General features: G+C 60.0%; 3 protein-coding genes across 3 annotated transcripts; all 3 read left to right on the forward strand.

The window, feature by feature from the left end:
* The first annotated feature begins 260 nt into the window (after positions 1 to 260).
* On the forward strand, positions 261 to 1852 carry C7974DRAFT_80061 (2-nitropropane dioxygenase). Its single transcript, XM_046147297.1, has 3 exons — positions 261 to 457; positions 513 to 1133; positions 1184 to 1852. The coding sequence occupies exons 2-3, from the start codon at positions 638 to 640 to the stop codon at positions 1741 to 1743; spliced, it is 1056 nt and encodes a 351-aa protein (XP_045991412.1). The 5' UTR covers positions 261 to 457; positions 513 to 637; the 3' UTR covers positions 1744 to 1852.
* A 553-nt stretch (positions 1853 to 2405) lies between these two features.
* Positions 2406 to 5490, forward strand: C7974DRAFT_80064 (kinase-like domain-containing protein). The gene is made up of 4 exons (XM_046147298.1): positions 2406 to 2543; positions 2625 to 2653; positions 2707 to 3884; positions 3935 to 5490. Exons 1-4 carry the CDS (start codon positions 2499 to 2501, stop codon positions 5119 to 5121), a joined length of 2439 nt encoding a protein of 812 aa, XP_045991413.1. The 5' UTR covers positions 2406 to 2498; the 3' UTR covers positions 5122 to 5490.
* Positions 5491 to 8688: 3198 nt separating this feature from the next.
* Positions 8689 to 11080, forward strand: C7974DRAFT_405805 (amino acid permease-domain-containing protein). Its single transcript, XM_046143081.1, has 2 exons — positions 8689 to 9284; positions 9335 to 11080. The coding sequence occupies exons 1-2, from the start codon at positions 8999 to 9001 to the stop codon at positions 10828 to 10830; spliced, it is 1782 nt and encodes a 593-aa protein (XP_045991414.1). The 5' UTR covers positions 8689 to 8998; the 3' UTR covers positions 10831 to 11080.
* Positions 11081 to 11277: the final 197 nt, after the last annotated feature.

The following is an 11277-nucleotide window of genomic DNA, read 5'->3' on the forward strand; positions in this document are numbered from 1 at the left end:
GTGCCCACCACAGTGAAGCAGGCCTCTTGGCCGACGTTTCGTGCAGCTACGCACGGCGCCTATCATGCCACGCACACGCAAGAAACACGACTGGCTTCGCTCAGAGCTGTATATTACTATCTGCAAGGCAATGACATTCAGTCTGACTGCTCATCTCACATTGTTCATATGTTTTCAATAGCTCGTCTGACTAGATCTTCCTTTCGTGCTGTCAGCATCCAAAAGAGGGAGGCAACACATTCGTTGTGCTGACGTCCATGGTCTGGCGATTTTCGGCATCTTAGGCTGCAGCACGGACAGGGTTGGCAAGAACAAACATTGGACAGCGACTAGACCGGCAAATGGCACGTGGAGGCTGTCACGGAGCCCAGTCTGGCTTGTTTGTCAGGCACGGTCATCTCCATGTGTCGAGTCGAGTTGGGCAGACGCCTCGGCTCAACGACAACAGCCGTTCCCCGCAAGCCTCCCCTGCAGCGGCTAACCACAGCCGTTATTAGCACTGACAACCCCAGATTTCCCATGATGCTCGCAAATAGATTAATACCGACTCTGCGACCCGCAGTCTGGTGTTACCTGTCACCTGCATAGCTTTCTAATAGTTCGCTCCTGTTGCAGATCCAAGACACCCGGTTCCACAATGGCGACGCCCTCGCTCCAAACGCCGCTCTCGAAGCTCCTGGGGATACAGTACCCCATCATCCTTGCCGGCATGGCGCGAACATCGGGCGGTCCACTCGCAGCGGCTGTCTCGAACGCAGGCGGACTCGGCGTCATTGGCGGCCTCGGCTACACGCCGCAGCAGCTGCAGTCCATCATCGACGACCTGAAGAGCAACCTGACGGACAAATCCCTCCCGTTTGGCGTCGACCTCGCGCTCCCGCAGGTCGGCGGCAGCGCGCGCAAGACGAACCACGACTATACACACGGCCAGCTGGACGACCTGATTGAAGTCACGATCAAGAACGGCGCGAAGCTGTTCGTCAGCGCGGTTGGTGTGCCGCCCGCGCGCACTATCAAGAGACTGCACGAGGCGGGCATTCTGATCATGAACATGGTCGGACACCCCAAGCACGCCGTCAAGGCGCTGGACGCGGGCGTCGACATCGTTTGCGCGCAGGGCGGCGAGGGCGGCGGTAAGCAGGCGCACGCAGCATACAGATAGCGAGGCCGCTGACATGTACAGGTCACACGGGCGACATCTCAAACAGCATCCTGATCCCCGCGGTTGTCGACGTCGCACGCAGATACAAGTCGCCGCTCACCGGCGAGCCCGCCATGGTGGTCGCCGCGGGGGGCATCTACAACGGGCGCAGCCTGGCGAGCAGCCTGATGCAGGGCGCGCAGGGCGTGTGGGTGGGCACACGCTTCGTCGCATCCACGGAAGCCGGGTGCTCGCAGATGCACAAGGAGCACGTGGTATCCGCCGACTTCACCGACACGGGGCGCACGCTCGTCGTGTCCGGGCGGCCGCTGCGCGTGCGCTACAACGACTACATCAACGACTGGCACGCGCGCGAGCCCGAGATGAAGGCGCTGCTGGACAAGGGCGTGGTGCCGCTCGCGCAGGACATGGACGACGGCAAGGACGTGGATATTCCGTTCCTGATGGGGCAGGTCGCGGGCGTGATTCAGGATATTCAGCCCGCGGCGCGCATTGTCGAGGACATGGTGGCTGAGGCGGTGCACATGCTGAGGCTGGGGCAGACGTTTATTGCGGCGGCGCCGGGGGGGAGCAAGCTGTGAGTGAGTGGGAGTGCAATAAGCAGGGTCATGAGCAGGTGGGGAGTGCAATAGGCAGGCAACAAGCATGCGGTAAGCAGTGCAGTGCAGTAAACAGTGCAGTTCAGTAAACAGTGCAGTGCAGTAAACAGTGCAACAAGCATGCAGTAAGCAGACAATACTTAAGCAGCTTGTATAGGGCCGAGCACGGCAGGCGGCAGCTGTGATTCGTGAATGGACAAGCGGCGACTGGCGTGGTACCGCTGCGCTGGTTGCACAGCTGCCACTGCCACAGCATGGGTGACTTCTCGTGGCGTCGCACTCCAATGGGCGCGACGCTGGGTAGCGCGGTGCACTGCGCGGTGCACTGCGCGGCGCACTGCTGGCTCCCAACTGTTGGGCCAGGGCCCGCGTCGAGGGCAAACGTGCAGCCGTGCAAACAGAGGCACGGCCGCCGCTGCGGCAGGGCGCCGGATGATCTGCGAACACCACGGCCCCGTTTCAGGAGGTCCACGGGTGACGCCGCGCAGCCTCTCGCGATCTCCTCGCGAGCTCCAAGCGATCCCACACGCAAACGCAGCCGCCTGCCCCATCGCCGCCGCCTGCAAGTGCGGCCTCCCTCGCCCGTCGCCTCGCCTCGCCTCGCCTTGCCCGTCGCGCTTCTCGCCCCGCGGCCTGGCGTGTGCGGCCTCTCCACCCGGCGCAGGCCCAGCGTCCTCACACGCCGTGGTAGATGACGGCGGAGGCACGCCCGACTGCACGCACACGAGGCGCTTCTCATGAATCCCCGGGCCGCCGCTGAACAAGCAGCACAGCGAAAGAAGGTGCGTCGCGCCGCGCGGGCGCACACCAGCGCCGCGCCGGCTTCCGACTCCCGTACTGACGCCCGTACTGACGCCCGCCAGCTCGCAAACTCGTACAAGCAGCTTCTCGAGTAAGCACCCCGCCCCGTGCCGCCCCGTGCCGCCCGCCATGCTGACCGCGCAGTGAATTCGCGGCCGCCGACCTCAAGAGCGTCGGCAACTACACCCTGGGCAAGCTGATCGGCAAGGGCAGCTTCGGCAAGGTCTACCTGGCCGCGCACAAGCTCAGCAATGGCTCCAAGGTCGTGCTCAAGTCGGCCAAGAAGGACGACGCCAACCTCGCCCGCGAGATCCACCACCACCGCCAGTTCATCCACCCGCACATTGCGCGCCTGTACGAGGTCATCGTGACCGAGGAGCTGGTGTGGCTGGCCCTGGAGTACTGCCCCGGCGACGAGCTGTACAACTACCTGCTCAAGAAGGGCGCCCTCGAGCCCCCCAAGGTCCAGCGCATCTTCACCCAGCTCGTCGGCGCCGTCACCTACGTCCACAACAAGGCCTGCGTGCACCGCGACCTGAAGCTCGAGAACATCCTGCTGGACAAGCACGGCGACGTCAAGCTGTGCGACTTTGGCTTCACGCGCGAGTACGAGGGCAAGAGCAACTACCTGCAGACATGGTGCGGTACGGTCTGCTACAGCGCCCCGGAGATGCTCAAGGGCGAGAAGTACGCCGGCGAGAAGGTCGACGTGTGGAGCCTGGGCATTATTCTGTATGCCCTGTTGGTCGGCGAGCTGCCCTTCGACGACGACGACGAGAACATCACTAAGATGAAGATCCTGAAGGAGGAGCCCCCGTACCCCGACAGCTTCCCCCCGCAGGCGCGCGAGCTGTGCCAGTCGCTGCTCTCGAAGCGCCCGATCCTGCGCCCCACGCTGGCCGAGATACTCCAGAACCCGTGGCTGTCCGAGTACGCGCCGCGCCAGCAGGAGACGCTGAAGCTGCAGCAGCCCGCGCCGTTTTCGACCGAGCTGGAGAAGGAGGTGCTGCAGCGCATGCGGGCGGCTGGAGTTGACATCGACCTGGTCATCGAGAACGTCCTGGCGCAGCGCTGCGACTCGTTGGCAGGATGGTGGGCACTACTACTGGAAAAAGAGGAGCGCAAGGCCAGGAGAAGAGAGCGCAAGCGCAAGGAGCGCGAGGCCGAAGCAAAGAGCTTGAGACGGTTGAGCGCGGCTAGCAGTCGACTCGACAAGCTCGCCCCCACCATCAGGGAAACCGACGAGGAAGGTCAGCATTACCCGATCGTCGGAGATCCGCCCAAGAGCCGGGGACGGTCGATCAACCGGCGCAGTACCCATGGTGACTATGCGAGCTCGCTGAAGAATGTGTGTGTGCTAACAGCTATCTAGGTGTCCCTCCTGTGCCCGACCTGCCCGATCTCCCAGAGTCGAGCGCCGGTCCAAACCTGGTCCTCGAACAGCCTCCAACGCTGCCTGAGAAAGACTTTGGTCGCGAGTCGAATTCGTCGTCGCGGCCACCGCCGCCAGCGAAAGACCTCGACAGACACAAACGGAGATCACACAGCAGCATGTTGCAGGTGGTAGGCAGCAATCCCGATCTCCTCCACCCCAACGGCTTCGTGCCCAAGCGCCGCCGGAAGCAACCCTTTATCAACCACCTCCTCTCGCTCCGGAACTGGATCAAGGAAACCTCGAAGCGCGCCCGCTCGCCAAACTCGAAGGCTAGCAGCGAAAAGTCACCGAAGATTCCAGAAAGCACACGGTCGCAAGGCGACTCGCGCAGCGGCCGGCGCACCAGCAACGCAAACCGCAGCTCGGTCTACACACACCCGCCTCCGTCCACACACAACGTGCCTCTCCGCCCACGCGTCACGACTCACGGCTCCGGCTCGACCCGCCGCCTCTCCGCCTCTCCCGCGCCCCAGACACCGCGCTCCACCTACCGACGCTCATCCGGCGGCCTGCGCGGCCGCAAGTCCACATCCTCCTCCGTCAGCAGCATACGAAGCATGCCGCACCACCACCACACGCACAGCAAAGCCTCATCGACCTCCAGCGCCTCGCTCGCCTCCCCCAGCGTCTCCACCGTCAGCGGCCACATCAGCGCCCACAAGACCAAAAGCCCCCACAACTCCATCAAAGTCCTCCCCGCCACCCCAACCTCGACTACCTTCCCCGCCAACATGCGCCTCGTCCGCGCCGGCGCGCCCGCGCTCGGCATCGCGCCCCTCAGCGAAGGCGGCGCCGCGTTCGGCACCGCGCCGCCCCCGTCCCCGGGCATCATGTTCGCCAAGCGCAAGCGCAGTCCCTTCAAGGGCCCCAACATCGGCACCGCGGGCGCCAGCCCCTGGCGCAGTCGCAGCGGCGGCGAGCCGGGGAGTCGCGGCGCCAGTGTCCAGGGCCGCCGCAGCGGGGAGATTATGGGGATTACTGAGGAGGAGGAGGATGAGGAGGAGGAGGAGATTGAGGAGGTGGATGATTTTAGTCCTGGGTTGAAGCCGGGTGAGTTCGTGGTCGATGTTAATGATGACGCGGAAGTGGGGGTCGGGAATGGGAATGCGAACGGGAAGGGGTAGGGTGCGTGGTGTGTGGTGTGGGATGTGTGTAGCCCAACACAGTGAGCGCGTGCCTGCATCGCCTTGCGTGCTTGTGCGTGCCGTGGTGCTGCACAGCTTCCCGTGCTGCCGCGTCGCATCTCAAACACCCCCCCATCCCCCCATCCTCCCCTCCTCCCTTTCTCACTCGCCACCCGCCAGACACACTACGCTGCACCCCAGCCCCCCTTTCCTTCCCGCGCTCTACGGACCCGCCACACCACACACACACATATCTCCTTTCCTCGCTTCCGCCTCTTCTTCAACGCGCTTAGACTACCTATCTTCCCTGTCCCTCGACATCCAGCTCTTGGAAACCCCCTTGTACCCTTTAAAATCGCTTTTGTATTTCAAGACAGTTTTGTGTGGTTTGTGCGTTTTTTTGCTAGATACCTCCCCTTACCTATTTTATCTTTATCTTTATCGTTACCTTATCGCGGCTTTACCTTGCCGTATCTATCCTACTGTCCTGTCTGCTGTCTTGTCTGCTGTCCTGTCTGCCCTCGACTATCAATCACCTATTCGTCTGTTACCCGCCCCGCCATCTCTGTCTCGTCACCACCACCACCGCCGCCGCCGCCACCACACCTTCTCTCTGTTATATCCCGCCGCCGCCGCCGCCGTCGTTGTCGTCGTCGTCGTCATCGTCGTTATTGTTGTAGCAGTACTGTACTGTACAAAGCCCGTGTAGCAGGCCAGTGGACCCGTAGATTGGGAGATCAGTGGATCAGAAGAGTAGTGGACAAGTGCACCCAACGAGGGGGGGGAGGGGGGGGGGTTTCTGTTGTATATGATTCTTTTTCTTCTTTGAGAAAGTGGTTTAAGCGTGCTGTGTTTTGCTGTGATATGGGGGGGATGTCGTGGGATGGGTTGGGATATACTGAGATGGGATGTAATGGGTTGGGTTGTAATAGAGTGGGCTGTGAGATGTGAAGGGCGTAATGGGGCGGGATCATAGATGTAGTGTTGAGGTGCGCGAGAAGGTGTTGAGTGTGGGGGTGCAGATGAGCGAGGTGTGGTCAGTGGTGGTCATGATACCTGTGTACAATTTGTTAAGATTAGTTTGGATCGGCGGGGCCATGTATTAGGTGTGTATATTCGGGGTTGAATCATGGCCAGGCACGCTCTTATCAAGTCCTCAGTGTCCATCCTACGTCCACGTCACACATACATCCGCGTCCTGTCCACAACAGGCAATTGCTCAATTGGTACGTTTCTCACGCATACACATGTCAACACGCAAACTTACAAGTGCAACCCAGCGCTCAACACAACAGCACTCACCCCCTCACGACAGATCAGGACGCTGCTCGCGGCTCATCGCTGATACAAGGTCGCCGGCACAGACGCGGTGGCACCTACCACGACACACGCCGCGTTGCTTGGAGGCAGTGCTGCGCGCCTCCGCAATAATAGTGCGCTGACATGGCCACTTGCGTGCTCGGACACTCAGACGCGTACCTGGACCTGGTTGACGGGTGCGCGCAGCAAGGCGGTGTTCGTGTTGCTGCGTTGCGAGGGGAGGGAGCGCGGCGCGTCCAGAGCGCGCACGAGGTAGGGTAGGATATCGCCATGCGACGTGCACGTGCGGATTCCCAGATCCAAACTTACGGGTCGCGGCATGCTGGGTATAAGATTGTCTGTTATGAACATCCTGGCAAGGGAAGCGAAACCGAGACCGGCGGCTCTGGTTCTCTTGTCGGAGGCACGGCAGGGTGGCGTTCGCCGATGAGTGGAGAGGACTGAGACATGTAACAAATGTGTCTTGAGTGTGCATAGATATTGCAAAGGGGGGGTTTGTCAGCCAGCGTCCATTGAGGGAGTGGTGGTAAGCTTGGTCAAGGGGGAGTCGGCGCGACAGCGACATCTTCTTGCAATGCGGCGCAGGCCGACCGAGACCTGCGTCATGCTCAACAATACCACCTCGTACTAGGAGACGACGGGTAAGAAGCAATAACTGCTCGTGGGTGCGTGGGTCGGACCGTCTCTGAGGCCTCAGGCTCCAGCGACATACCAACTAGGCCTCGCCAAATCTGCTAACCCAGACAGCGGGCCACTCCGAAAATACCTCAACGTTCCCAAGCACGCAAACACGTTAGGCTTTTTCGCTTGCCTTGTAGGGTGCTGTGGCGCACATCAATTAGCCGGGAGAGGAAGGCACGAGCTCGAGGTGATCCTTCGTGTGGGACCTGCATCGACGCGCGCATCTACCTGTGACATAACTATCGAGGGGATAATGTGGAAAACAGGCGCGGTGACGAGTACATATTCTGTACGAATACAAGGGCCAGCGTTTTCCTGAGACAGACTGTCAATATGGAAGTACCTGTCCCATTCGGGCTGTCGTACAATGCGGTCGGCGACGCATTTGGGCGCTGTTGATGCAACAGAGGACGCAGATCGTCACACGGTGACTGTACCATCCAAGGCGGGCACTCGAGGGGGCCGGGTTGCGGCACAGGAGCAAGTCGTTCATCCGTACTCGTACTCGCAGTCAGCCCGATGTTGGAACCACCAGGGTGGCAGACGAAACGAGGGGTGGGATAATTATGTACCTGCATGTAGCGGTTGACGAAGGATTGTTCCTGAACAGCCGCTGCATTGGCAAGCATGCGAACCGCTTCAGCCGGTAAGCTTCATCTCGTGAGGTCGCCGTGACGTTCATGGCGACACGTTGGAGAAATTGCGGCGGTGTGCGCTGACCGCAGCGTGCAGAACGAACCACTGCGCGGGGTTTGCACTTTGGGAGGCGTGGTGCAATAGTTCTGTAGAGTGTGTCTCTGGCAGTATTGGTTCGTATTGGATAGGGAGCAATTGCAGGCTGGCGGGGGATCTCCGCCAATAGCTTGCAGGCTCGCAGGAGGTTCACAGGTGGGTCGTAAGATGTCACCTTAGACTCGAGCATGGAGGGTCAAGCATCGAGCATCGAAGACAGCTGTCGCCTAATGCAGGGCTAGGCTCGTCGCACGATGGCCGACTTATCTCGCATGGTGGGAGCAGATAGCATGGCGTGGGAGATGAGCGTCTTGCGATCTCATGCCGCATCAATCGTTGATAACAAAGCGCACGGGCGGCGTCTTCGAGAAGCGTGGACGGCAGGCGCCACCAGACGTCGCCGAGGCACGACGACAGTGACGGCTAGGGGCAGAGGGCGTGGCACCGCGCTTGTGAGACCCGAACCGTGGAGCAGCTTGACGGCTGCCTTTAGAGGGTGACAGATTGAGGTTCCATGGTTCGCCGCCGGCGCACGCCGCACGACCGTGCAATGAGCCTTGAGGGAGCCTGCCGGGTCTGCTTGGACTCGGTGTGCTTGGACTCGACGCCTCCAAGACATTGGCCAACTGGCGCAATCAACCCTGCTACCCTGCCTTCTGGTCACCCTGGCCATCCCAGTCCGGGACGACAGGGCGCTCACGAGCGGATCAGCGCCCTCGTGGGAGCGGGCCTCAGCAGCAGCTTTGCGCACTCGCTCTCGCAGCCATGGCTCCACGGCGGAGCGTTTGCTGCTGCCGTCACGTCGCCGGCTAGTGGCAGGTAGACAGCCCGCCGCCGCGAGAGAAGCTCCGCCGCCCTAGCCCGATACCCTCCCACCCCGGCGCCTATTCCGTATTCCATCACGTACCGTATCTCTGGACCCTGGTCCACCACCCCGGTCTCACAGGCGGCGCTCGTGTGTAAAATGAGCCTGGGCCCTGCCGTTCGCGCATAAGCACAACTGACGACTCCATTTTCCAGGATCCCCCTCGCGAACCCAAGCAGTCACGATTCAAGCTGCGCTGCAGCGACACCGCCTCGAGCTTGCAGCGCCTGCTGCCGTTCCTCGCACCCGGCCAAACCACCACTGCTGTTTCCCTCGAAAATGGTCGTCGACGACGACATGTACGGCACCGAAAAGAGCTTTGGCAGGGCGTCGCAGAACTCGGACTACTATGGCGAGAGCTCAGAGCATCGAGACGGGATAGCCATGAGGGTGCTGGACAGTTTCAGGCGCGACCCGAACTCGACCATGCTGCCCAAGGGAGGCTCGGGAGTCGACGGGACCGCCTACGATGTCGAACAAGCAGCAGCAAACACGGCAAGCTCACCACTGGCGCGCAAGCTGAAAGGCCGCCACTTGCAGATGATTGCCATCGGTGGCTCCATAGGTATGCTTTTTGTTCGCGTGTCTACCAACCTGTTGCTGAACTTCTGCCAGGTACCGGTCTTTTTGTCGGCTCCGGCCAAGCACTAGCGAACGGTGGGCCCGGTTCGCTTGTAATAGCGTACTGCCTGGTCGGTATCATGTTGTACTGCACCGTCCACGCCCTGGGCGAGATGGCAGTACTGTTTCCTGTTGCAGGTTCCTTCTCGGCCTACTCGACCCGCTTCATCGATCCGGCATGGGGATTCGCTATGGGATGGAACTACGCTCTGCAATGGCTCGTCGTGTTACCGCTGGAGATTGTCGCCGCTACCTTTACCATCGAATACTGGACCAAGGACAACCACGTCGTCGACAACAATGTTTACGTCACCATCTTCCTGATTCTCATCGTCGTCATCAACCTGTTCGGTGTCAAAGGGTACGGTGAAGCTGAGTTTGTGTTCGCGATTATCAAGATCACTGCCGTGATCGGATTCATCATCCTGGGCATTATCATCAACATCGGTGGCGGACCGAACGGTAGCTATATCGGCGGAAAGTACTGGCGAGACCCTGGTCCCTTCAACAACGGCTTCAAAGGACTTTGCAGCGTCTTCGTCAACGCAGCTTTCGCATTCTCTGGAACCGAGCTAGTTGGTCTTGCTGCGGCAGAAACCGCAAATCCCCGCAAATCGTTGCCAACCGCCGTAAAGCAGGTGTTCTGGCGAATCTCCCTGTTCTACATTGTCTCACTCACAATCGTCGGCCTGCTGGTATCCTACGAGGAGCCCCGTCTCCTGCAAAACGAAAACGGCGCGAACGCTGTCGCCTCGCCCTTTGTCATCGCCATCCAGAATGCCGGCATTGAAGGTCTGCCCTCGGTTTTCAATGCAGTCATCATGATCGCCGTGCTCTCCGTCGGCAACTCCTCTATATACGGCTCATCCCGTACCCTCGCTGCGCTGGCAGAACAACACCAAGCGCCAAGGATTTTCGCCTACATCGACCGTCAAGGCCGCCCCCTTGTCTCCATTGCCTTCGCGCTTTCCATCGGCCTCCTCGCCTACTTCGCCGGTGCGGATGACAACCTACGGGATGGTGTCTTCAACTGGCTCCTTGCTCTCTCTGCACTATCAGCCGTCTTCACCTGGATGTCCATTTGTCTGGCGCATATCCGCTTCCGCAAGGGCTGGCGCGTTCAGGGCCACAGTCTGTCTGAACTCGCCTTCCGCTCACAACCGGGCTTGATCGGCTCCTATGTTGGTCTCATCTTCAACGTACTGGTTCTTATCGCCCAATTCTGGGTTGCGTTTGCACCTTTCAAATACGGCGATCTGTCAACATCACAACGGCTGCAGCGCTTCTTCAGCATCTACCTCGCACTCCCTGTCACCGTTGCATTCTACATTCCCTACAAGCTCTACTATCGCACCTCAGTTGTCAGGTCACATAACATGGACTTGCACACGGGCATTCGCGAGCTGAACATCGAAGCTCTAATCCAGGAGGAGCGCGAAGAGCGAAAGAAGTGGCCTAAGTGGAAGAAGGTTTACAAGTTCCTCTGCTAACGACGTCTCACGTCGAGCGCTTCGGCGCAGTCTCGTCCTCGATTTTGTTACTTGCAGCGTTTATGCATCACATTTCTGTTTTACTGGGTGGAGTTGATACCAGGCGGCATGTCCGTTTTCCGGCATTGCGCAGCCCTTGCACGTTTTATGCTGTACGCTATTACCCTCGGAGCATTGGGGAAAAGTGTAGATAGAGAGAGTCGACGAGATGGGTGGACAGTTAATGAACAATGTCACATACCTACTGATCGTCTGGCGAGTTTCGACAACCGTGACCCATAATACTGCAGCCCGTGTATTCACGCGCTGCACAAAGCGCCGCGTGCAGTCGCCACAGAGGAGGTCAAGATGCCTGCTTCGAGAAGAAAAGTAAGTCTATCGGAAGAGGACAGTGCTGCACGAGCTTGGTAGCATTCTCCCTGGGTGATCGCTGATTCGACCCCAGTT

This window comes from Boeremia exigua, assembly GCF_020726555.1.
Source record: "Boeremia exigua strain MPI-SDFR-AT-0100 chromosome Unknown C7974scaffold_15, whole genome shotgun sequence".
Classification (NCBI taxonomy): Eukaryota; Fungi; Ascomycota; class Dothideomycetes; order Pleosporales; family Didymellaceae; genus Boeremia; species Boeremia exigua.

Coding starts and splice junctions, on each gene's coding strand:
- C7974DRAFT_80061 (XM_046147297.1), top strand. CDS start 638: ATGGCGACGCCCTCGCTCCAAACGCCGCTCTCGAAGCTCCTGGGGATA. Junction 1,134..1,183: donor GCAGGGCGGCGAGGGCGGCG/GTAAGCAGGCGC, acceptor TGACATGTACAG/GTCACACGGGCGACATCTCA.
- C7974DRAFT_80064 (XM_046147298.1), top strand. CDS start 2,499: ATGAATCCCCGGGCCGCCGCTGAACAAGCAGCACAGCGAAAGAAG. Junction 2,544..2,624: donor AAGCAGCACAGCGAAAGAAG/GTGCGTCGCGCC, acceptor GACGCCCGCCAG/CTCGCAAACTCGTACAAGCA. Junction 2,654..2,706: donor TCGTACAAGCAGCTTCTCGA/GTAAGCACCCCG, acceptor CTGACCGCGCAG/TGAATTCGCGGCCGCCGACC.
- C7974DRAFT_405805 (XM_046143081.1), top strand. CDS start 8,999: ATGGTCGTCGACGACGACATGTACGGCACCGAAAAGAGCTTTGGCAGG. Junction 9,285..9,334: donor TGCCATCGGTGGCTCCATAG/GTATGCTTTTTG, acceptor AACTTCTGCCAG/GTACCGGTCTTTTTGTCGGC.